The sequence below is a fragment of the Macrosteles quadrilineatus genome, unplaced genomic scaffold, assembly GCF_028750875.1.
Source record: "Macrosteles quadrilineatus isolate MER2022 unplaced genomic scaffold, UCM_ALF_1.0 Scaffold_5__1_contigs__length_97177068, whole genome shotgun sequence".
In the NCBI taxonomy this organism is placed as follows: Eukaryota; Metazoa; Arthropoda; class Insecta; order Hemiptera; family Cicadellidae; genus Macrosteles; species Macrosteles quadrilineatus.
Genome location: NW_026542598.1, coordinates 56,306,526 through 56,332,735, shown reverse-complemented (window position 1 = coordinate 56,332,735; position 26,210 = coordinate 56,306,526). Strand labels below are relative to the sequence as shown.

General features: G+C 36.2%; 1 protein-coding gene across 1 annotated transcript; it reads right to left on the bottom strand.

Moving 5' to 3' along the window:
- Nucleotides 1-76: 76 nt before the first annotated feature.
- On the bottom strand, nucleotides 77-26,210 carry LOC128995406 (guanine nucleotide-binding protein-like 1). Its single transcript, XM_054420415.1, has 12 exons — nucleotides 25,862-26,210; nucleotides 23,963-24,080; nucleotides 12,598-12,808; nucleotides 11,908-12,048; nucleotides 9,804-10,014; nucleotides 9,125-9,220; nucleotides 6,155-6,246; nucleotides 4,002-4,127; nucleotides 3,132-3,257; nucleotides 2,371-2,518; nucleotides 1,677-1,817; nucleotides 77-1,049 (listed from the first exon to the last, which is right to left on the bottom strand). Exons 1-12 carry the CDS (start codon nucleotides 25,947-25,949, stop codon nucleotides 790-792), a joined length of 1,758 nt encoding a protein of 585 aa, XP_054276390.1. The 5' UTR covers nucleotides 25,950-26,210; the 3' UTR covers nucleotides 77-789.

The window sequence follows — 26,210 nt, the reverse complement described above, 5'->3', positions numbered from 1 at the left end:
AAAAAAAAAATGGAAAATTACAGACATCTAGAGATCTAGATTGAAACTATAGGAAATAAAACACTTACAATTTTAACTGAGTTGTTTCAATACTTTTTTAATGACCATTTCAATTAAAAATAAATAATATATACAAATAAGAACATCTTAACAATACCAAACAGTCTACAACATTTTTGGCATTAACATACTTGGCATTAGCCAATGCTATATCTGTTATGGCAATCATATCAAATACTAGTTTATCTATGGTTTAAACTGAAATCCTGTCGGAATGGTGTTTTAATTTTTTGTCCTGAATTACTTGATTTTGCTAACATGTGGTAAGAGATTAGGCCTACCCAATGAGTACAGGGTATAGGTTTATAAAACATCAACAGTACATATAACTATTTAATAGCTTATTTAGTGGTACTTAAGTGTGCATAGGGAGCGGCCAATAATGGAAGGTGTGTCTAATTTTGGGGAATTGAGGCTGTGGAATGTGTGGCTAACTGCAGACTGCAGCTGGAACATTGTTTTTGCTTTTACTTTTCAAGTTAATTTTAATTTGTACAATTGACATAATTGCTCAACATAATTTACAAGCAGCTTTAATTCACTATGACTGTCCACAGCCCTCTGATCAATCTGAGTGTGACGGCTGGTAGTAAACGAGATAAATCAAATTAAATCAATTTACAATCGGAAATGTTTGAGCTATGGGTGATTTAAGCTCGAAGCAGGATAACTTATAATCTAGTTAACATTTATTATAACAGTCTTTGTTTATTTCACTATCTAAAATTACTAATCCGGAGAAGCCAAGATGTTGAATTTATTCCCAATGGCCATATCCTCCCCGGAGTCCTCAGAGTCTGCCTCGTCTCCCGCTTCGCTTTCTCTCTCCTCCTGTTCTAACTGTCTGCCGGTTCTTTCCTCGCAATGTTCCTCCTCAGAGAGGTCTTCCTCGTCTATGAAGTGGTGAGGAGCCTCATCGTATCCCTCGTCCGTACTCCTCGCTTGCACCCACAATACGCCTTTCAGCTCCTCGTGCTTCAACCAGAACTCTGCAACAGGTTCCGTGTTGATTGATCAAATGGTGGACAGAGATTTTTGGCATTTGTTCGTTTTTTGGGGAAAAGCAAGATGATGTTTTAAAATCCAACTAAGGTGTTTTGAGGGAAGGTTTAGAAACAATGAGTTATGAGTTTGGAATGAATGTTTTCCTTCCAATCTGTCAAAAACAATACCGAAGAAGATTTTATAGCATACATGGAGGCAGTAGAAAAATCGGCCACTAAAACAACCCAAGGCTAAGGTTATAAAACACGCATCTTGAGTGATAGCACTCCCTTGGTAAGGAGACACCCCTTCACACTCGGCCACAAGGTTTGTAACACAGCTTACAGCACAATTCTATATCCAGATGTCATTTACTTACTATTGGGTAAAAATTTAGTGGTAATATCAAATACACTAGTAACTAGATCAAAATTTGAACCCTTACAAACTACATTAAAACCTCAATGTCGTTGAAAAACACACAAATAAAACAAAAATGTACTCATTACGCAGGGCCACTTAATCAAGTTAATAGACCCTTTTTTTCTTACTTTACTTCTAATAAATCAGAATGCTGCGCTAGAAGAGTAAAATGTTAAGTAAAATTATAAAGATTAAAATCAACTATTTACCTTTATTGGCGTGGTAGCCTGGAGGTCGGAGGCAGAGAGCTATCTTGCCGTCCAGAGCCATGCGTAGGATGTGGTTGGCAGCCCTGTATGAGTCAAGACGAGCAGCCTTGGCAGTGCGGAACCCTCGTTTCAACGCCCAACCTGCCAAACGCCAGTATATTAGTGAGAGAAAATGTGACAGTATGATAACCAAGCATACAAGATAAAAGAATACACAACTTGCAAGAATGAAAACCTGTTACACCAACTCCAGAGCAATCTCTGTCAAGCTAAACAAATAGACCTTACAAGAAAACTCCTCAGAAAAACGATTAATGGTTACAGGCAGGACGTTATGTATTTTTATTTATTTATGGTTTCTGTTATAACATTTGTTTAAGCTGTACAAACAAGTTTTTTTTTTACTACGGATAACTACTGAAAAGTAGTAACAGCCTTTACAGCAAACAAGGGTCTCCCCAGAAACAAAATATTGTGTACTTTCTGTGTGTACCTGTACTTCTTCTAAGGTAATCTAGTGGCGATCCCTTTGTTCTAAAAATAAAAATCCTGGCCTGGAGCCTCGAAAAAAACTAACCCAAAAGAAAACCACAGCCATACAGAGATAGACAATAGACAAATTCTTTATTAAAATATTCCTAGAGAACAATGTGTATTTTTATAAAGTATTTTTTATTGGCTAGAGTGTCATTACCATCACAGACATCCATTGCACTCCAGGTAGAGTCTCCTTCTGGATGAGTGAGTTTCAGCAGCTTGACCAAATCAAGCCTCTCGGCGAGATACTGGACGGAAGAGAACGGATCTCTCAGCTGAGCTATGGGATAACTACCCATCAGCACCTTCATCAAAGTCAAAGTCGTTTAGCCAGATTGACAAATATGTTTGCATAGGCCAATAGATACTTACATAACAATAGATACTTATATTGTTGCCATGACTGGAATGAAATACAAAAATTAAATATAGCTTACACTTGTACAGTTTTACCTTATAATTACCACTGTCACTGGCTTATTCCCAAGCTATTTACGTTTTTGTCAGATGGTAGCTAGAGCTAGATAGTAAAAGAACTCAGGTGTTGAGTAAAAAGGGTTTTCGGACAACTAGCATTTTAACTGAGTAACTAAATTAAACTATTTTAACACTCAGGGAAATGGACACTGTCCTTTTTCTTCCTCGGTCTATGGTAGTGTGGGTGTTGCTGTGGTGTGTTACAGGAATGATGATCTTGACTTATAGCAAAGGATGATGCATTTATATGAACATATCTGAAGGCAATCATAGATTTATTGGTTGTAAGGTTCTACTACTCCGAGCTCTATAACAAAATATTTACAGCTATCTCTCCAACTGCAGACTCAAAGGATGTACAAAACCTTTTTCTGTATATTCAATATCATCACACACTGTCACATGTTTCTAAAGTTTAATACGTTTACTCGTAAGGATTACCTGAAGAGATTTTGGCACTTTGGATGGAAACACAAGGCCGGGACAGTCGCAGAGCCTCACATTGGCTGTCAGATGGATGGTCTGGAAGTGTTTGGTGTGGCCGGGTGTCCGTGACACACTCACCACCTACACACAGTCAAATCAGAGAAACAGATAAAAGTGAAACAAGTGACTCAGTTTGCATACTTCTGACTGGGGGCTGTATTAATTAACATAACCCATCCTGAAAAAAATCTACGTTTTGAAACCTTAGGCTAATAATAATTATCAAAATATCATAAAAGTTGTCCTATAGTAAGACGGGAAATGTTGTAATACCTAATGCAGTAAAACAAATTTAAAAATAACATGTCTAAAATTTCTGATAATTTCCATCAGATCACTGTAGCTTTCTGTAAATGTATTTTTAATGACGATTCCTATGTTTAGGATGAATAATAAAAAAAAATGTATGATTAGGTATTAGGATTCAAAATTAAAATGTTTTATGTCCCATCAACTACCTCGGTAACAAAGAATAAGTACAACAAGAATAGAATTATAGACAGCGGAATCTATGATCGGCTCACAGAACTGAGGTCTTTTTTAATAAAAAATTGGCGACAGCTGGACCATAGAGTTGGGATGTCTGCTTCAGTATCCAAAAGTCTAAACGGATAGAGTACCGGTACCCACTGTTAAACTTTATGCATTGTTCAAATTTAATGTTTACCACAGATTTATTATTACTATTACACTGTGAATCATACCCCTTAGAATCACAAGAAACATAAACAAACACAAATTAATTTCCAGCTTGGGACTTCAATGGAAAACTAAAAATTGTTAGTAAATAGTAGTAGTTTTGTTTTCCCTAATGTAAAGCATTACCTTTTTCCCCATTAGTGCGTTCATCAGAGATGACTTGCCTACGTTGGGTTGTCCGACACATCCGATCGTCAAAACTCCACCTTTAAACCTCTCATGATCTACAAATGACGTATCCACTTTCTTCAACTGTTAAAACAAAAATGTATGAACAATCTTCACATAAACACTTTTCAATTAGAACTCTACATAGACGAATGCATTTTTACAGAGGTTTTCTTCATAAGAGTCTTAACACATTATACAGCCTGCAATGTTTAAAATTATAATCCTACATTGGGTGTGGAATCATAGTCTTTACCAGATTTTATACCAGTATGTTTTACACTTATTCTTTAGTGTTAGTTGAACATTTTTACCTGTAGCTCATTATATAAATTTCACAGAAAGCAATAAACAAAATTCTAAAACCCTCCCTAAAATCAATCAAACCTAACCCTCTCATTAAATAACACACAAATCTTCCCAATGTAATATTTTCCAAGCAACTGAGGTAAGATAAAATAATATAGAATACCTTCGCTGCAGCAAACCTGCTGACTAAGCAAAATCCATTTACAGCTCGTGACATCTAAGCTGGCACTTGACAGATCGCTACTAGTACCTAGTTCAAAAACATTATGTCCAGTCATACGGGTTGCATCGACTGTCCTCGCGACCCATATGAAGGCGCTCAAGTACATAATACAAGGGGAGTACGGGGAGTCAACCCCGTGAGGCAGCGGAACTGTTTGCAGTTCGGTCTTTTCCCTACCTCCACCGTAGCGGGACCTCCAGTGTACACTGCCCGTGCTAGGCCACGTGCCAGCTTAGATGTCGCGAGCTGTACCTGGCTGGATTTCTACTAAAATATTTCCTGAAAATTGTAAGATTTATTTCTTATTTAAATACTTTACTTTAATACTTTTCAACAAAATAGCGACCATATAAAGTAGGTATTTTAAGCCAAGTATGAATCGAGATGAGTGTAGGATGAGTGGCACGAGCTTGTAGTCTTGTTAGTGGCTAAGGCCGGCTTATTCCTTAGACACAGCTGTTAATTAATAGCCATAACATTAATTTTAAAGAGTACAGTACCTAGGTTTGCTGCTACAGGGAAGGTATTGGGGTGCGTTTTTTGTTGAAATGTTGATAGCTTAGTATGAAAAAAAATTGCCAAATTTGATTAAAATATATTCATAAACAAGCAAACTACAACAGTTTATTTATTCTCCATAAGAATAAGATGGGAATTTTAAATTTGAAGTCTTTTTAAATTATCTCCGTAACCGAAAGGCATACGACAACGCTTTAATGAACAAAATTACTTCTTTTTTTAAGCTCTACAAAATGGTCTCGAAAGAAATTGTGAAATTTTATGTTTTTAGTGTCAAAAATGGGAAAAACCGATTTTTACCCCATAAAACCCCCAATAATCCCCCGTTTCCATAGTCCGATCATGCTGGTTTGCGAACTTGTTTGAATAAATATAGGTTTACACGTTTGTACCAAATTTCATCAAAATCGAATCATTTTTACTTGAGTTATCGCGCTAACGGACATATATATGTGACAGGGTTAGGCAAAAGTCTGGAACCCCCCAGTTAACTTTTAATGTGTTGCAGTATGAAAACCAAACTCGGCACATATTTACAACATAAGAAATTGTACTTTTTCATCCAAGTTACAACTTTGCGCCAGCCCCAAAAATGGGGTATTTCGGGGGCAGCCCTAAATTTTCTAATGCAAACACCTATCATGTGACCCCTTATTTTAAAGGGTTTATCAAGATAAATTGAATGGCGTAAATCAGAGGTCAATATCGCACCCCTAATCAAAATGGCAGCCATTTTAATTATTTAAGATGAGCAAGCAAGATAAAGTCTGGACACCCCCAGTTAACTTTATAACGTGTGGCAGTGGGAAAACCAAACTCAGCACATGTTTACAAAATAAAAAATGCACTTTTTCATCAATGAGGGGTCACATGATAAGTGTTAACATTTTAAAATTTGGGGCTGCCCCCAAAATATTCCATTTTGGGGGCCGAGAACAAGTTCTAACTTTACATACAGAATATATTTACATATTGGCCATCAGCTTCCAACGCCCCCCTGTAAAGTTTAACAGTTTGAGTGTAATGTAAGGATAAAATTATTTATATCTTTATAACTTACATTAACTGTTTCTTCAACTTCCACATCTTCCTCATCATCATACTCCAAGTTCATTTCTTCTTTTATTTTATTTTGCCACGATGTAAGGTCAACTGGAAATTTTTTAGAATTGTCAGCTATTCCAATATTTGCCAGAGAATAGAGGTTAATGATGTTACATATGGTAGAAGGATTACAACAATTACTGTCGAGATGGAAGGATTGCCTAAATGGGAAAATCTTGGCACAAGAAAGACCAAACTTAACACTCAAAACAAAACAACAATCAGAATATTTCACTGTTACCGACTTTCAGTAAAGTAGGTTCACAACTCAAATAACTTTTATTTGTAATCCTCAAAAATTAGTTTGATTATTGTGTAAAGTTTATGCATTTATCGTGCAAGAATGGACTTTCCCAAAAGTCTGCTATCCCAAAAGCAAACCTTAAGTTTACTGAAAATTTAACCAAGGAGTTTAATTGAGGGATAGCATTTAGCCTTAACTGATAAAATTAGATTGAAGAGGCTATTGGATGCAATGCAAAGGCATACATCTCTTGCTCTTGATATTTCGCCCTAATGTAGGACTTTTTTCAGAGAGTACACAGAAGAGAAAAGTGAAAGAAAAAATACTACGTGACCTTTTGTTTTATTAGATCCTACACTTGAGCCACCCCTGTTAACCTAATTACAGGTTATGGACGAACCTGTATACTATCAATTAGTTACGTTAAAATTGTAACTATATCTGCATACATTACATAATAATTCATCAAGCTGTATTTTCTTTTTGGATTGGATTTTTTGTGGATGCAAACCACAATTACTGACAAGATTTGTAATTGTTAACCTTCTACACTTGTGATGTTTTATAGTTACTGCTGTTAACTTAATCCATTATACAGGGTTAGTAAAAAGCCTGGAAACCCCCTGTTAATTTTTTAACGGCCCATACTAGAAAAACTAAACTTGGCACACCTTTATAGCATGTTATGAAGTACTTTTTGGGCATAGCCACCACTTGGTGTACATCCCAAAAGTGGGGGATTTTGGGGGAAACTTAAAAATTTCAAATGGTAAGATCCATCGAGTAACCCCTTATTTTTAAGGTCCTGGTAAAAGAAAACCAACAATGCAAACTAGAGGTACCTATCTCAATCCGGTACAAAATGGCAGCCAATTGAAATTCACAGAAGTTAAATTTAACTTACAGCTTTCCAAGTCTGGAGACCCTGTGAATTTTGTAACGGCCCACACTAGGAAAACTAAACTCTACAGACCTTATGGCATGTTTTTAAGTACTTTTTGAGCCTGATTGCTAATTGGGTCCCAAACCCAAAATGGGGGATTTACACCAAGTGGCGTTTATGCCCAAAAAGTGCTTCATAACCAGTGTTGGGGAAGCTACTTTTAAAATGTAGCTAGCTACAACTACTGCTACATTTCCAAAAAAGTAGCTTAGCTACAGCTACAGCTACAGTTCCGAAAAAGTAGCTAGCTACAACTACAGCTACAATGAAATGTAGCTACAGCTACAATTTTAGCTACTTTTCCAAAGACGTTACTTTTTATTCCAGTCACATTAGGTAAATGTAAAATTAATTGCAACTACATTTTTATTGCCTTTCTTTACTTTTAATGTTAAAAACGACATTGCTATAACTTTTAACCATAGTGATAAGTTACTTGTTCTAGGAATAACACTTTTCAATGTCAAGAAATCGTCCTTTATTGTCATTATGTATAGGGCAAATTGTGCTTCAACCTAGTTGGTAATGAAAACAGTATTCAGCAACTTATCCTGAAATCGGTTTTTAATTTAAATATGTTGAAATTTGTAAAGTAAAAATAACATGTAGGCCTACTTGGCTATGTAACAAGTTGGCTATAGTAGGCTTGTTCTTGCAAGGATTAAACAGATATATTCCTAATAATTGAACTTGGAACTTGGTATTCGTCTTTAACCATAGCATAGCCTAGGAATATAGTCCTATACAAGAGCTGTTAGCAGGAGCAAACTATACTATTTTTTCAATGTAAGTTTCATGTTATATGTTATTTTCGTTACAATTATCATGTAGTCTAGGCATATCTTAAATCTCATCAGGTAATTTCCTCTTTGTTAATTTAGTAAACCTTTGAAAAATCTTCATAATCTAACCAGGGAAGGGCTTGTGATGATGAACCACAAACAACAGCTGAAGCAAAGGTTGATAGACCAGCTTTCTCATTATTTTAAGGTTTAGTGTTGGTTTCCATTAAAACCCAAGTTGAAACACTATCGATATAATAAAGAAACTAAATTGATTACTAATTTCCCTGTCAATCACTTGCAAGCATTCAATAGCTTCTCTTGTCGGTAATGTTTAAACGTCGTCTGCAACTAGCGATTTTATTTTATCTGACAGTAATCATAGAGTAGTAAGTAAAGGAAATGAGAGCCAAAAATGTGGATAAAACTCATTTAATGGCCTCCATGTCCACACAACGTAATAGGGAATGAAACGGCTGCAACCAGCTGTATGAAGCCAAGAAAGTAGGCCTAATTTTTTTGAAAATCTCAGTTTGAAAGAGGTTGTTTCACGTAAGGTTGAGGTTATGATAAAAATCACTATCTCAAACAATGTTAATGTAGCGAGAAAAGTAGCTAAAATTCCGCTACAACTATTTTAAAAATGTAGCTAGCTACAGCTAAAGCTACAAAATCTTAAAAGTAGCGTAGCTACAGCTAACGCTACAAAAAAAGTAGCGCGCTACTGTAGCGTCGCTACTTGTAGCGCGCTACTTCCCAACACTGTTCATAACATGCCATAAAGGTGTGCCGAGTTTAGTTTTTCTAGTATGGGCCGTTAAAAAATTAACAGGGGGTCTCCAGACTTTTTACTAATCCTGTATAATAATTCATCAAGCTGCATTTTCTTATTGGATTGGATTTTTTGTGGATGTAAAACATTAATGACCGGGATGATTTGTAGGCCTAGTTGTTTACCTTCTCCACTTGTGATGGCTTTACAAACATCAAATAGTTTTTGAGCTCCCTCAGCGGCCATCCGCAATCTTCCTTTCCTGCGTCTGATATTTGCCCCTGAAAAAATACCATTATGTAGGCTAGTTTCAATAGCAACCAAACCCGCTGGATTAGTGAGTTTCTACCATAATTAACATTAAACTGACTAATAAAAATCGGCCCCGGGTCTAGGTCTTACCATGAGACCTAATCTACTATTACCTAACCTGAGGTAATAGCTACCGCTCTATAGGGAAATTCATTAAAAACAAGAGCTGCTAGAGAGAAGGGCTAAGTTACCCTCTGATGGCAAAACGTAGTCAGAGACATTATTGTTTGTGAGGGAAAAGGGGGGGAGAATGCAATGACCTCGACTGAGTTATAGGGTGCACAGTATTTGGCTTTATTTCAACAAGTGTACAGTGCTTCAATCCCATTTTTTGGCGTGTAGAACATGTTAAGACTCTAGTTGTGTTCAATAAAATTCAAACTATCAAAAATATAATCTAATTACTCACATAACTCTGTCAGTGATTATATATGGTAGTATTAAGTAACAAAAGAACAATTCTGACTCCAAGTTAAAGAAAATTTTCAAATTAAGCATATTCCACTGTACTACAATGATCACACTGAAGTAAACATGAAATATCTTTGTTACCAGCTTTGTTCTGCGTGCTGCCCCTCAAGTTGTAAGAAGGGAAGGACGTGAATTGCAGCACTTGTAGTCCCGGGTACCGTGAGAGGAAGTAGTGTGTCCAAGCCACCACTAGGGGCACTGGAGCTAGGTCCACCTTGTTCAACACCAGTATCATGTCCTTCTTGAGAGTAGATGTTACAAACTGGTGCAGTGAGGGTGGAAACATCAGCGCCTAAAAGATTTTTTGTCAAGAAAAATGGCTGTTTTCAATATATTATTTCTTTTTATCCATGAGGTAAAAATATTCAGCTACAGTCGAGGACTTTTTTGTTAATCTTGAGAATAAACATTTAGAGTTAGTAAGTATTCTATTGTTTTGATATTGAAATGTAATTGTGATTATCATTTTTCCATATTTCCCTTCAATAAAAAGCTTTGAATCGATGATTAGATCAATCAAAATCAGGGGTGAATGAATATAAGGAATGACCTGGGTCCCCCAACAAAATAATGAATATGAAGTTACATAACTAGATTAAGTGTGGGGGTCTACTTAAAATTACTTAACCTAAACTTCCTATATATTAATCTAACCCCCCCCCCTCCCTGCCAAAAAATATGCTAAGTCACCGAACTATAAAAATACTTGCACTTTAAGGTCACGGAGGCAGAGCTCTTATTAACTTTCAGGCAAACCATTCTTATTGCACATTTAAGAGTTGAAGTTAGGGATGGACGGGTCCCGAAATTTCGGGAATTTTTCGGGAAAAAAATATTCCCGATTATCGGGACAGGATTACATTTGATTCGGGAATTTTTCGGGACGGGATTTAGTCCCACGGAGTCATAACGACGATCGTGCCGTGACCGCGGAGTCATACCGAAGATCGCGCCGTGACCGCGAGTCATACCGACGATAGCGCCGTGACCGCGAGTCAGACCGACGATCGCGCCGTGACCGGGAGTCATACCGACGATCACCCCGTGACCGCGGAGTCATACCGACGATCACGCCATGACCGCGGAGTCATACCAACGATCACGCCGTGACCGCGGAGTCATACCGACGATCGCGCCGTGACCGCGGAGTCATACCAACGATCGCGCCGTGACCGCGGAGTCATACCAACGATCACGCCGTGACCGGGGAGTCATACCGACAATCGTGCCGTGACCGCGAATCATACCGACGATCACCCCGTGACCGTGGACGCATACCGACGAACGCGCCGTGACCGCGGAGTCATACCAACGATCGCGCCGTGACCGGGGAGTCATACCGACAATCGCGCCGTGACCGCGGAGTCATACCAACGATCACGCCGTGACCGGGGAGTCATACCGACAATCGTGCCGTGACCGCGAATCATACCGACGATCACCCCGTGACCGTGGACGCATACCGACGATCACCCCGTGACCGTGGACGCATACCGACGATCACCCCGTGACCGTGGAGTCATCACGACATGACCGCGGAGTCATACCGACGATCGCGCCGTGACCGTGAGTCATACCGACGATCACCCCGTGACAGCGAGTCATACCGACGATCACCCCGTGACCGCGGAGTCATACCAACGATCACGACATGACAGCGGAGTCATACCGACGATCGCGCCGTGACCGCGAGCCATACCGACGATCGCGCTGTGACCGTGAGTCATACCGACGATCACCCCGTGACAGCGAGTCATACCGACGATCACCCCGTGACAGCGAGTCATACCGACGATCACCCCGTTACCGCCGTCATTTTGCCGATCGCACTGTGACCGCGAGTCACTAGTTTCTATAGGTACCTGAAAAATTTTTGGTTTTTATAGATCAGTGCCACAAACGATAAAGATTGATTTCGTATGCCTTTTTTTGTAACTGCAATACTCAAAACTTTCTTTTTATGCACAGAAAAAAATCCCGTCCCGTCTCGTCCCGAAAATCGGGAAGGAAATAAAAATCCCGTCCCGTCCCGTCCCGAACTAAAAATTCAATCCCGTCCATCCCTAGTTGAAGTAGAACCTCCATGCTGATTTTTGAGTTCTTATGATTTGTTATGGTTATCTTTAACATTTCTATAATCTTTGAAAAATACTTATGTAAGTATTCATTAGCTTCAGTAACATACAGCGTATCTGATGTCAACAATGACCAGAACAATATCCGACATCTCCAGAACCCGCCAAAGTTGTCGCCAGGTTTCCAGGTTAAGCTCAAAATAGCTCAATTCTCGTCTGTTGAATTTCTTCTCTATATCCAAGATATACTCCTGAAACCAGTTCAGATTACAGATTAACTCCTAGTGATTGATTATGGAATTGAGTAATATTTAACAGTCGAGGAAGGTTATTATAACTAAACTAATAACTACTATTGAATGTGAGAAATCTCAGTCATGTAAAGCTTAAATATATGCCCTCCTTGGAATTTCCACACACTTTTTATTTATAATAATATGTATTTATTGGCACTAACAATCATACTTGTATAACAGCACGTACATATTGGGTGTGTTGCTAGCCTAGTGGTTAGCGTCTCGGAATTCAGTGTGAGAGAAACATGTTTCATTCCCAAAACACCCACGAATCATATGGGTTTGGAGTTGAACCCATTCCAAAAGGAGTTTGTGTATCTCCTCCATACCTCTTAGGAAAATACCACAGGCGTAAACAATGACAAAACAAAACTAGAATGCTTCATGGTGCTCTTGTAAGACAATTAGCATCACTTAACTATAGGCCTACATAATATTTAAATAACACTTTATATTCTGCTAGCCCTACATAGCTGAGGATGACACTAAAGACTGAAAACATACTGTAAAATATCTCTGCTCTCTAGCTTCAAGTTCTTCACGACTCATGTTGAAATTCCATGGCGGCCTCGTTGGAAAGTGCAAGGCTGGATCAAAATAATCATCTAAGTTTATCTCCAAAGCTGGTTCTGGGACTGGCACAAGTTCTTTTCGAGCCAGTTCTTTCCTCTCTCTCATTTCTTCTGCTGTTTCCTTGTAAAACTGCAATGCATATCTAAAACAATATCGATATTAGATACATTTAGCATATTAGTACCGGTATACTAAATTTTACTTAAACAAAATTTTACATCAAATTTGAATACAAGCAAATTATTAAGTAGCATTATGTTTAAATCCAATTTGTAGTGGTATATAACATTTACAAGACCATTACAGCAGCCGTTATTGTATGGAAGGTTATTGCAAGAAAAAGAAGGATGTTTAGTAGTTTATGAAAATAAAATCTTCGGAAAATATTGGGCTTATTTAATAAAGGAGTTTGGCACATAAGAAAAAAATAGGGTTAGCGATGATAAAAGCCATAACAATTAGTTGGTTAGGTCATGTACTTTGTAGACATGAGGGCAGGTTTGTGAGGCCATACCTACAAGAAGACAACCGTTAAGCAGACCTAAATTGAGATGGTATGAAGTCAAGAAGGATGTTATCAAGTGCGGGTGAGAAATCCGGATGGCAAAGGATAGAGAGAAATGGAGAGGCTAAACTGAGAAGCAAAAAATAAATTAAGATTTGTTACACACCAGCAGTAAAGTAAGTAAGTACATAACAACATTGTGATACACTTAACACATTCGCTGCTGAAAACCTTTAAACAGGCGCTCGCCAATGGCGGCGAGGCCCGGGCGGAGCCCCGACGCGTGCGCTAACTGAATCAGCGATCGCTATTGGTATTGAAATATCTCAGTAAGACGAATCACAAAAGAGCAGTGGTGATTGTTCTGCGTTACTCCGAAAGTGGACGTAGTTCACTGAAACACCCAAAGGTAGCAGCACCACCGGTGGACCCGCCGCATCGAATGTGTTAACACTTTTTCCTACCAATTAACCAATTCTTTCACTTCTACATTATTAAATTAATAATAAGTATGAATGACAACAAAATGTATAGATATAGCTTTTCCTGTCAAAAACATGCTACATTTCCAACCAAGGTATGGTATATCTAAAATCTATTAAAAAAATAAGACAAACAATATGATTTAGATACCTACATGAGTAGTTTCGTAAATGTGAGTAATTCAAGTAAATTGTGAGAGTTAAGGAGTAGGCAAATTTATAATCTAATTTTGTAAATCTTCTTTCTTTTATTTGATGAGGTAGGCAAATTCTTTTAACCTTGGGTTTGCTTGTCCACATGGATCATGGGCCTGTTCGTGGAATATCCAGCAAATCATGAGGTAAGCATGTAACTTATAACGTAGTACATAAGTTTAAATGTAGAGATAAAATGTAGTCTCGATCACTAGGTCCGAACCCATGATATTGCTGCCTTGGGTTCATAGAAGGTCACACAGAGGACTAAGCAAACTCACACCATTCTTAAGTTTTTAATACTGTACTTTGAAAACTCCTTTTTAAAATCTATAATATTAAAACGAAACAGTGTTTTTTTATTTCACGATTCTGAATCAACCACTCGACGGATTTTCATGATTTTTGTGTTGAAAGAAAGATAATTTTGAGAACTAGGGAATGTCGAAGCCATAATTTTAGTTTAGGGCCCCAGTTTTTTTGAAATTAAGTTTTAATTTTGAAAAAGTCTAGCAGCCGACGCTAAGATTCTAAACTAGCTTTTGGCATAAAATAATTTGCTTAACATAACAGCTGTAAACATTTTGCTTTTGTGTCACAAATTCAGCATTTGGATAAAAATGTAAAGACATACTTAGGGTTGACTTATTTATACTATGTGTAATGCTAATCATTGATACGTTCAATTCTTCTGTAAGAGGATGACAGATTAATTAAATATACATAGTAAAATACTAGGATGTTCAAATTATTTTTCAAAGCAATCTTTGTAATCTTCGATTTGTTTTAGAGCATATAATTTGTTTTAACTAACAGCTGGATAAATATAAACTGTGGAACTATGAGGTTATTTTATTTACTCTTATTTTGTTATTGATTATAGGAAATAAGTAAGATTAGTAGAGATAATTATACCACAGTTTTAACCAAAATTAATTAAACCACAGTACAAATAGAGGCTCTGTACATGAGTCTTAATAAAAAAGGATAAATGCAAATTATTTTACTGCTACACTTTTCAAGGAAAGACTAGAAAAATAACAATGTTTACATGTTTTAATTCTTCATGGTAGCTTTTTGTTTACAATTAATGTTTGTCTGCTTTAACTTTGTTTGGATTAGGCCCGGAAATATTGATGTCATAAAAAGAAGATCAAGAATTATCCGGAATCACGATTTTAAATTACCACCACAACCTCAGCCGGGTTTTTTACAAAGATAAACAGATGGATGACATAGACTGAACACAACGTCAACATTGACCTAGGATACTGCAGTTAGACAAACCATCCTTTTATGAAATCGTGTTCAGTTGTGGTTATGTTTGGGGGTGCCTATATCCAGTGTTGGGAAGTAGCGCGCTACAAGTAGCGACGCTACAGTAGCGCGCTACTTTTTTTGTAACGTTAGCTGTAGCTACGCTACTTTTAAGATTTTGTAGCTTTAGCTGTAGCTAGCTACATTTTTAAAGTAGTTGTAGCGGAATTTTAGCTACTTTTCTCGCTACATTAACATTGTTTGAGATAGTGATTTTTATCATAACCTCAACTTTACGTGAAACAACCTCTTTTAAACTGAGATTTTCAAAAAAATTAGGCCTACTTTCTTGGCTTCATACAGCTGGTTGCAGCCGTTTCATTCCCTATTACAACGTTGTGTGGACATGGAGGCCATTAAATTAGAGTTATCCACATTTTTGGCTCTCCATTTCCTTAATTTACTACTCTATGATTACTGTCAGATAAAATAAAATTGCTAGTTGCAGACGACGTTTAAACGTTACCGGTGACAAGACAAGCTATTGAATGCTTGCAAGTGATTGACAGGGAAATTAGTAATCAATTTAGTTTCTTTATTATATTGATAGTGTTTCAACTTGGGTTTTAATGGAAACCAGCACTAAACCTTAAAATAATGAGGAAGCTGGTCTAGCTTCAGCTGTTGGTTGTGGTTCATCATCACAAGCCCTTCCTTGGTTAGATTACGAAGATTTTTCAAAGGTTTACTAAATTAACAAAGAGGAAATTACCTGATGAGATTTAAGATATGCCTAGACTACATGATAATTGTAACGAAAAAGTCTCCATATAAGTAACATGAAACTTAGATTGAAAAAATAGCATAGTTTACTCCTGCTAACAGCTCTTGTATAGGCCTATTCCTAGGCTATGCTGTGATTTAAGACAAATACCAAGTTCCAAGTTCAATTATTAGGAATATATCTGTTTAGTCCTTGCAAGAACAAGCCTACTACTATAGCCAACTTGTTACATAGCCAAGTAGGCCTACATGCTATTTTTACTTTACAAATTTCAACATGTTTAAATCAAAAGTCGATTTCAGGATAAGTTGCTGAATACTGTTTTCTGTACCAACTAGGTTGAAACACAATTTGCCCTATGCATAATGACAATAAAGGACGATTTCTTGACATTGAAAAGTGTTATTCATAGAACAAGTAACTTATCACTATGGTTAAAAGTTATATAGCAATGTCGTTTTTAACATTAAAAGTAAAGAAAGGCAATAAACTCCAATTTCAGTAGGCTAGGCTCTGTAACACAAAAAAGTATTTTTAAATAATCGTTTTACAGTTTTATTGGTCTTAATTGTTGATATAAGACATCCATAAATGAATCTATATTAAAGAAAAAAATTAGTTTTAAAATATAGTTTTGTTGTATGTTTTTTGAACTTAATGAAATTTACATATAAGATGCTTAAAAATAATGCAATATTTAAAAATAAATAAGTATGATGGGACACCCAACTATTTGGTTCTGTTGTTGTAATTTTAGGTTTATAATGCCAACAAATTAAATATAATCTAGAGGTATCTAGGTAGATACAATACTGACATTTTTTGTTTAAATGTTTGTTCAATAAAAATGTAGTTTCAATTGATTTTACATTTACCTAATGTGCGTGGAAAAATAAGTAACGTCTGTGGAAAAGTAGCTAAAATTGTAGCTGTAGCTACATTTCATTGTAGCTGTAGTTGTAGCTAGCTACTTTTTCAGAACTGTAGCTGTAGCTGTAGCTAAGCTACTTTTTTAGAAATGTAGCAGTAGTTGTAGCTAGCTACATTTTAAAAGTAGCTTCCCCAACACTGCCTATATCAGCGCCCCCAAACGTAATTTTATTTCAACTATGAATATATTGAAGTTTAAATTAACTAATATGGGAAATTACAATGGACATTTATTCAATGAGGGTGGGTAATTATCAAGGATAGAACTGATAACGGTATGGATAATAAACATTGACAATTACGTCATTAGCTTTACTAGCGTGTTTACTTTTTATATTCCTGCTACATGTGACCAGTTCTTTTTTTTTCAAATGAATGTTATTTGAACCAAACAGCCGTTTCAAAACAAACTGTTATTGTTTTTACTTTTCTTTGTTTACGCTTACTTATTTAGCAATTAATGCAGTGAAATTGATATAAAGGATAGGTGTGACGATTAATTTTGATGTTAGGACACCAAAGTTAAATTATGTGTACTGTGAATTTTATTGGATATTATCGTTTTATTTTAGGTTGTTTCTATTCAGACCTACTACAACTACTATACACAATTTCCAGTTATTGTGGTGATAATAATTATGGAAGAGGCAGGTATGCTATGGAAGGTGGTATCGTTGACTAGGTCTATACACTTCTCAATTGACTATTACTCTCTCTACTGTAGGCTACTTATAATCAGTGTGCGTCTGTGCGAATCGGCTGCAAATCTCACTTCAACGCTTTTCACATCGTAAAAATTGCAGAATTGCTGTTTTATTGTAAAATTATCGGATTTAAAATGCAAATCGTATAACTTAGGCCTATGATGGAATAAAAACATATTTGGTCACACAACATTTGTTTACAAGATGATTTTTCACATTAAAACTGCAAGAAACTTTGTCTTTATATGTGTAAACTAGCCGATCTGAATTGTACACGGTTTTAACTGACTACTGAATTCCCGTACGTAGGACGGGCTAACACCTCGTAAATTTTAATTTTGAATTTAATGTATAATTTATAACATTTAAAGAATAAGGTAGATCGCAGCCAAATCTTGAATACCGGTATATCCTGAGTTCATGTAGATCAATGTCTCCAAGGGTCATGGAAACTCTGCATAGTTTTCCTTGCTCGCAATATCTTATACATCATACGCGGTCTTGAATACATCATGATCGTCTCACGCAGTCACGGAAACAACGTCATCTTTTTCCACTGTAGTGTAAAAATATTTGATATTTTCTACTTCTTGTAGACATCAACATCGCCTCCCGCGGTCACAGAAACGGTGACATCTTTTTCTGTGATTGAGGCAAAATCGTGAATATATATTCTTTGCTCTTGAAGACATCATCATCGTCTCCCGGGGTCACGGAAACGGTGACATCTTTTCATGCGATTACGGCAAAATCATGATTATCTTATTTGTTTTAAAGACATCATCACCGTCTCCCACGGTCACGGAAAAAAGTCACCTTTTTCTACAATAGTGCCAAAATCTTAGATATCTTCTTCGGTCTTGTAGACATCATGTTCGTCTCTCGCGGTCACTGAACTACGCAATCTTTGTTACGCGATTGCGACAAAATCATAAATATCTTCTTCGGTCTGTAAGACTTTATCATTGTCTCCCGTGGTCATGAAAACGGTGAAATGTTTCTCTGCGATTGCGGCAAAATCTTGATTATCTCTTCGCTCTTGAAGATATCATCGTATCCCACGGTCAAGGAAAAAACGTCACATTTTCCGCGATTGCGGTGAGCAGTGACAATCGGACCTCGGCGCCCCTCCGCTCAGCGGGGGTTGCCGGCGTGTTATTTACCACTGCTACTAGGTGACACAAGGTCCTTTAACCCTAGCATTGGCCAATGTTAAGAAGTGTGGAATGGCCAACCCATTTTGGCGATTTTGCAGACCTTTTTTTTAAACTTCGTAAAAATTCAACCGTAGAAGTAAACATAGCCAACCTCATATTCCTTTTGTTCGGAAAGAACAGGAGATTCTAGAAATAGTAATATAATAATGATTTAGAAAGTTTTTTTCTGTAAAGTGAAAAGGAAAAAAGTTAGAATTTTTTTTTTTTTTATTTTAAAAGCAGTCTGGGTAAAACTTTTTCTACAGATTTTTTATGGGATATTCATTACATACATCTTGCAGACAATCTAATTCCCTACATAGAAATATATAATGTGTTAGGAAAATTTTTTTGTTGTAAGTTTTTTGGGCGTAAAATAATAAACGAAGAACCGAAAAAATGGAAAACCGTACAGTGTTAGTTTGTGTTGCAAAAAGGTTAGGGGCCTATATAACTTAATATATGTATTTACTAATAATGATATTTACATATTTGTAAAGCTAATGAAGTAAGTTAAGGCATCCAAAAAAATCATAAAGTTTATGGTAAAAATATTTTTTATTTTTTAATACTTGTAAATGAAATAATGTTTTTTATTTTTTAGCGATTTTGTGAAGGAAAAAAATCATAGTATTTAGGACAAAACTTTTGTACCAATTTTTTTTACTTCAAACCAACATTGGCCTAATCATCTTGTAGTGTATTCAATTAAGTTACCTACCTACATAAAATTATTAGTAAAAATAATTAGTAGCCTACCGGTAAAAAAAAATGTATAACACGTTGGGTAACAATTTTTTCTTAACGTGTTATGGGCATAATAATATAATAAACAGAAAACCGCAAAATACAACCGTATAAAAAATACAACCTTTTATAAACACTATTTCACACTATTCAGTAATATTCATGCATAATAAAATCCAAGAAGATTACTGTTATATACATGCACACATTTCTCTAACCCTACGAAATAATAACAAATTTTGTAATAAATCGCGGATAACGCGAGAGTGAAAACTCGCCGAAAACAACACGCAATGGCGAATACAAGGCACCTTGTGTATGAGACCTTGACAGTAGTGACGCACTTTCGTCTTCCTCCTGAGAGCAAACGGAAATAACCATGGTCAAAGGGCTTCCACCCTCAAAAGCTTTATTTCTTCCTCTTCAAAATGACATGTTATATGACTAGTAATAATAACTTACACTGTTTATATAGTTTGTATTTACCGTACTATCGTATTGCGATTGTTGGCCATTTGTTATACATTCCAAAAACAGCTGTTTTCATAAAATCGTAACTGTTGTGCAATCAACATTTCGTTCTAAAAATCAATACCACAATGAAAATAAACAAACACAATGGCTATTGTTGCGGCGCGTCTGTGATGCGCCAATGTTATGGAAATAATAAAAGAACTAACACTTTAACGAACTATGAATTTATTGATGTGATTATATAAGTGGACTGTATAAATGATTGACTAAAATGCTATAACGAAACAACTAATGCGAATGTACTATTGAATGCGAATTAAGACTAATGAACTACGTGGAGGGATCTGCCTCACACGTCCTATACGAAAACTATGCCAAACGAACTTGACAATGTGGTGCTAGTTGAGACACTGACTATGACTGAACAAAAGACACCTTCCTCGCCCTCTATTGGGGTTGCAACTTTCTAAAAGTGGTGAGGAAGGGCCTGCCCTTTCGCAGAAGGACGAAGGTTTATTACTCTGTTACCGGCGCTAAAAGCCGACAACTGCCCTAAGAGAATGCCTGTTTGCTACTTCACAACTCTAAGTTAAAACTACATATGAAATATAGCATTTATAATAATTAGCTAATAATATAACGTAATGAAGCACAAAATCAGAAATATATACGATAACTCTCCTCAACATTCTCCCCCCTTGAAAGTGTAAATCTTTCAACTATTTCTATATTGCAAAAATCTAATTGAATTTAAATTGATACAATAATTACAATACTGCTGTATTTACAAACAAATTAATCAAACCATGTTGAAATGATAGAATAACACAATGACACAAAGCAATACGAGTGAAGTACATTTAAAATATTGTAAAATACCTTATATGCTAAACACGAATATGATTTCTACAATGAAAACAAGTTAAATGATAAAGCTTTGAATAACACATTAAAAATCAGAACTCACGATAATGATTTGTCGATAACTTAATAAATGAAACTAACAATGACACACTAAACTGTACAAAAAGATGACAAGACTAATGTTAAATTGTTAAGTGCAAAAATATTTCGAATCACGCTTCTATAGTTTTAATATCTAACACGATGCTACAAATCCTATTTACAAGGATTGAATACATTTTATTGACTGAACAACATAAGAACACGAATATTTAAGTACATTTAAACAAGAAAACAACAACATGATGATGTAATCAATATGAAAAAAGTGATTATGAATAAATATGCTACTAATCTGGCAAACGACAGTAAAATGACTAAAATGATAACACTTTTATATACTACATGACAACTATGCTAAGTTAAATAATCAATAGCACAAAGAATTATATGCAAATCATAGCCATTTAAATACATACAAGTTAGTTAAATGATTAGATGAACGAGAAAATGAAATACAATACAACAATTAATTATGTGCAAAATCGATTAATTAACCCTAACAACGATTAATTATAATAATAATAACGATTGAACTGATTGGTTATTCAAAATGCAATAACAAAACTACTAAGAAAACGATGAAAAATGACAATGCAAAAAACTACAACTATTAAAAATATAACTAAAGCTTTATATTTGAAACATTGATTTATCCTAAAATTTATCCTAAATGTAGATTTTTATGTTACACTTTCACTATTTGGCTTGGAGATTTTTACTATTTACACTACCACTTTTACGACTCACTCACTGACACTTGACACATATGGTTGACAAGGGTAGTTCTCAGCTGTTGCAGTGTGTGACGTCATTCCAGGGGTAGGACGCACAGACGGTTGACCGCTCGCTTCGCTCGTATTTTCCGTTGGTTGTTTTGACGGTGGCGATTCACACCCTGCCGTCGTCTCCATGGTGGATCTCTGTGGCGCGTCCGGTGAAACGATCCATTGGCAGCTCGTTGTCCTTTCTTGTAACCACTGGTAGAAAAGGAATGATGTTGGTAGACTCCGATGTCCATTTTAGCACTTTGGTTGAATGGAAACTTTGTCTTGAAATTTGAGTATGCTTGATACAGCGTGGAGTTGTTTGACAGTGTTTTCTCAAACTGACAAAACCTTGATTCCCCAAGCGTTTGATTGGCAACTAAATTTTCTAGGTCCTCCTTTTCTGGCAACGTGACTGTGTATCTCCCGGTAGTGTCCCTGACTGTTATTTCAAAGTATGTTTGTTCACACATTGCCTTTTTGCTATCAAGTTGTGATTCTGGTTGGTCACAGCTGATCGTGTTCCAGAATTGTTGGGATCGAGAATGAAGATTATCGTCTGTGGTTTGAAGACAAATCGATCTCTCGGTTTCAGCTTTTTTGCTATCAGAAAAATTCCCCAAGGATACCCATCCTAAACAAGTGTTTTGAAAAGTGGGAGCTTCCTGCTGTGGCTGCATTTGTCCAATGCCCCGAAGTCCAATTTCATCGGTGGTAACTAATAAGTCAATCGGCTCCAGGTGATTGCACTTTTCTTCAAAAGTGGGTAATCCTGCAATGGGTAGCTTGACTTGTTTCACTGAATAGGATTGTTCAGTATTTAACGGCAACGATTCGCTAGTATTGGTTGATTTGGCAAGGAGGGCCTTTGCTCTTGCTAAAAGTTCATAGTATAGGTCTTCGAATGACTCCCACTCTAAGTTCTGATCACTAACCGAGTCTGTCAGTTCTATTTCTGATTGTACTAAATCAAATTCCGATAAATAATTCCTAAATACAGTTATTCTATCTTCTAGCTGGGAACAATCTTGTGTCTTACTGATTTGTTCAAGGAAAGATTGAAATCTGGCCACTTTGGACTTGATAGTAGCTCTTTTGATAACTAACTTTCTCATTTCTTCAGCCATTGTAGCTTGTTTGAACAAATGAAATAGAATGTAGACTTACGATAGATGATGCTGGTAAATCCAATACACAAAGTAGAATAAAACACTTGTCACTACATTGATCACTGTTCACTGCGACTGTTCACTGCGACCGTTCACTGCGACCGTTCACTGCGACTGATATCGCGAATCCGGCTCGAAGGACCATGTTGCGGCGCGTCTGTGATGCGCCAATGTTATGGAAATAATAAAAGAACTAACACTTTAACGAACTATGAATTTATTGATGTGATTATATAAGTGGACTGTATAAATGATTGACTAAAATGCTATAACGAAACAACTAATGCGAATGTACTATTGAATGCGAATTAAGACTAATGAACTACGTGGAGGGATCTGCCTCACACGTCCTATACGAAAACTATGCCAAACGAACTTGACAATGTGGTGCTAGTTGAGACACTGACTATGACTGAACAAAAGACACCTTCCTCGCCCTCTATTGGGGTTGCAACTTTCTAAAAGTGGTGAGGAAGGGCCTGCCCTTTCGCAGAAGGACGAAGGTTTATTACTCTGTTACCGGCGCTAAAAGCCGACAACTGCCCTAAGAGAATGCCTGTTTGCTACTTCACAACTCTAAGTTAAAACTACATATGAAATATAGCATTTATAATAATTAGCTAATAATATAACGTAATGAAGCACAAAATCAGAAATATATACGATAACTCTCCTCAACAGCTATCCAGTGGTACCACCCGCAACATCCCAAGACGAAAATTACCAGAGCAGGGTAATGCCAAACAAGTCGTGTTTTGACAGTTCCCAAGAGTCAGCTACAAAATTCGTGCCGCGCAAAAAATTCATTTGATTTCCAATTGTCATGACATTGTTATATACCTGCTACAGGATTTGTTTATGTAGCCTAATAAAATGAAAGTTCAAAATGCGATCTTTCAAATGGTATATATTGTTCACATCTGAGTTGATTGTAAGGGTTTTTTTACCGTTAAAAATATTTTGGCCCGTACTATCGCATTAGGATGGTGGCCATTCTAGGCGTCACGGCGAACGATTGTATTACGATCATTGGCCACTGCTAAGGTTAACCAGAGGAGTGTCATGGCTGGTAGGCAACAAGTTAAGGCTTTAAAATATGATTTTTTTATTCAAACAAACTTACCTATTAGGCTTCCCCTTTCCCCCACGAACTTTGGGCTGCTCATTGATTTTCTGGATCATCGAATCATCATCATCATCGTCATCACCTTCTGGTTTTCTCAGTAACTGAACCCGTCGCCCTAAATACAAAATTATTATTGAATTTAAAATTATTATCATAGTAATTGGAGTCAGACTACTTTCAATTTAATAGTTTTGTCTATTGACAATATTTATAGCTACGTTGTAGTTTTACACTGTTTGATTACTGATCATAATCAAAGTAATTTTCCAAACTAATGTAGGCTATAGTTCACTTTCATGAACAGTCAGCTGTTGGCTTACTTCACCCACAGTTCATTCCACTTGTAAATGTCATCCGTCCTAGGCTACCTTGTTTATTGTAATGTTGTATATTTTTACGGCGATATCTTGAGAAATATTCATCAGAGGTAAAAAATAAGGGTACCTATAAGTTATTTTGATTCAGGGGGGCCCCCTAGTGAGTTGGGGTTATTGTTTATATATTTAATTAGTAGGCTACCTAATAAAAGGAGGCATTGGCGCCAAAAAATTCCTTAATAAAGTTGTAGTACCTGATGTCCTAAAATAGTTTAAGAGAGTTAAAGAGATTTTAGAACTTTTTAGCTGGGGCCTGGGTCCTAAATAAGTACCGGTAAGCCTACCGTGCTTTTTAATTTAAACATTTTGATGGCTTAACTTAAGTTTTAAGTAGAAGGTTGAAGGTAGGTATGAAATAAGCTAATTTGGTAATTATTTGATATCTCTACAATGTGATATCTTGTAATTTTTAGATGTCTACTTACAATATTTTTCACGCTGAGTCCAAAAATGCAATCAGTTTTTGTCGGAGAGACTCCGTTGTACAGTTAAATAATTAATATTAAGCTTCAGTTTTGTTGATTTATTAACATATTTGTGGTATGAACGAGTCCAAGTTCTAGTGGCGACTAACACTAAAAGGGGTGGAAGGTTTGTGGAGTGGAAACAGCTGTCAGTTGTTTACATTTGAAACTAAACAGACAAAACCACACACGACGCCATGAGAGCAAAATCAGAGCTTAACTAGATTTTTAAAAGAAAATGGACTTTTTTGCTGTTTAGAAAATACAATAAATCAACTATGATACATTAGGCCTGACTAATAATCACATGAACATAAATTATAAGGTAAGTTAAAGGTTAGGTTATAATGAACCTAACCTTTACCTTCCTAATCTAACCTCTTCAAAACACTTAATACAGTCACGAATCCGCATAAAACCCGACCTACCTTCCTTACATGCCTAAATAAGAACTGATTATTTGGTTTCAAAACAAATTGATTTCATTCCGTATTAAGTCGAGTATAAACAGCTGTTTGCTCTCCTCCTCACTCAGTCCTCAGTCCACATACGGACCCGTCCAAACCACGCCATATTACCATCAGTAGCTCAATCAACCTTATGTTTGTAATTTTAACCTTCGTTTTACGGCCACTTAGGAATCTCTCCGACAAAAACTGATTGCATTTTTGGATTCAGTGTGAAAAATACTGTAAGTAAACATCTAAAAATTACATAATATCGCATTGTTTATATTTAAAATATTTCGCCGCTAATTTAAACAATATTGCCAAATTTTATAAAAATAAACAAGTAAACTACCATAGATAAAACGTTGGTTAGTCTATGATACTACTTACAAACAATTTTTTCCCCTAATAATAATAATAAGTTAAGCCTAACATGGGAATCTCAAATTTACAATTTTTATGTTTTTAGGGTCAAAAAAGGGAAATTTTTAACCCCATGGTTGGTAGGTGGTAGGCTTAAAGCCTAAAATTTAGGCATTTAATGCTGAACAACAATTTTTCACATAGGTACCTAAGGCCTACCAAGTAACACTAACACCTACCTACCTGGAATGTCAAATGCTGACTTTTTCGTCTTTTTCTCTTGAAGCTGTTGTTTCTTTGCTTTTCCACTAAAAGGTATTTTACGAGGCATATTGATGAGATTTAACCTGTTCAGAACTTTAAAAATGTACCGCAAGATAATATTCTAGAAACTTCTCTAAAGTTGTCACTCTTGCAAAACACACCTTATCACAACTAACAACATAACCTTTAACCTTGCCTTAAACTTTAAACAAAACAAACAGAACAGATACAGAATCTATCATTTGAATCGAATCGAATCAGCAAACAGCAGTAGCAGAAACAGTCAAACACTGAAATAATACTTCACTTTTCCATTTTAGTTTGTTGA

Excerpts from the sequence above, each read along its gene's own strand:
- LOC128995406 (XM_054420415.1), bottom strand. The coding sequence starts at position 25,949 with ATGCCTCGTAAAATACCTTTTAGTGGAAAAGCAAAGAAACAACAGCTT. Across the intron at positions 9,221-9,803 it reads CAGCACGCAGAACAAAGCTG|GGGCAAATATCAGACGCAGG; the intron begins GTAACAAAGATA and ends GTATTTTTTCAG. Across the intron at positions 1,818-2,370 it reads TGCAATGGATGTCTGTGATG|GTTGGGCGTTGAAACGAGGG; the intron begins GTAATGACACTC and ends GGCGTTTGGCAG.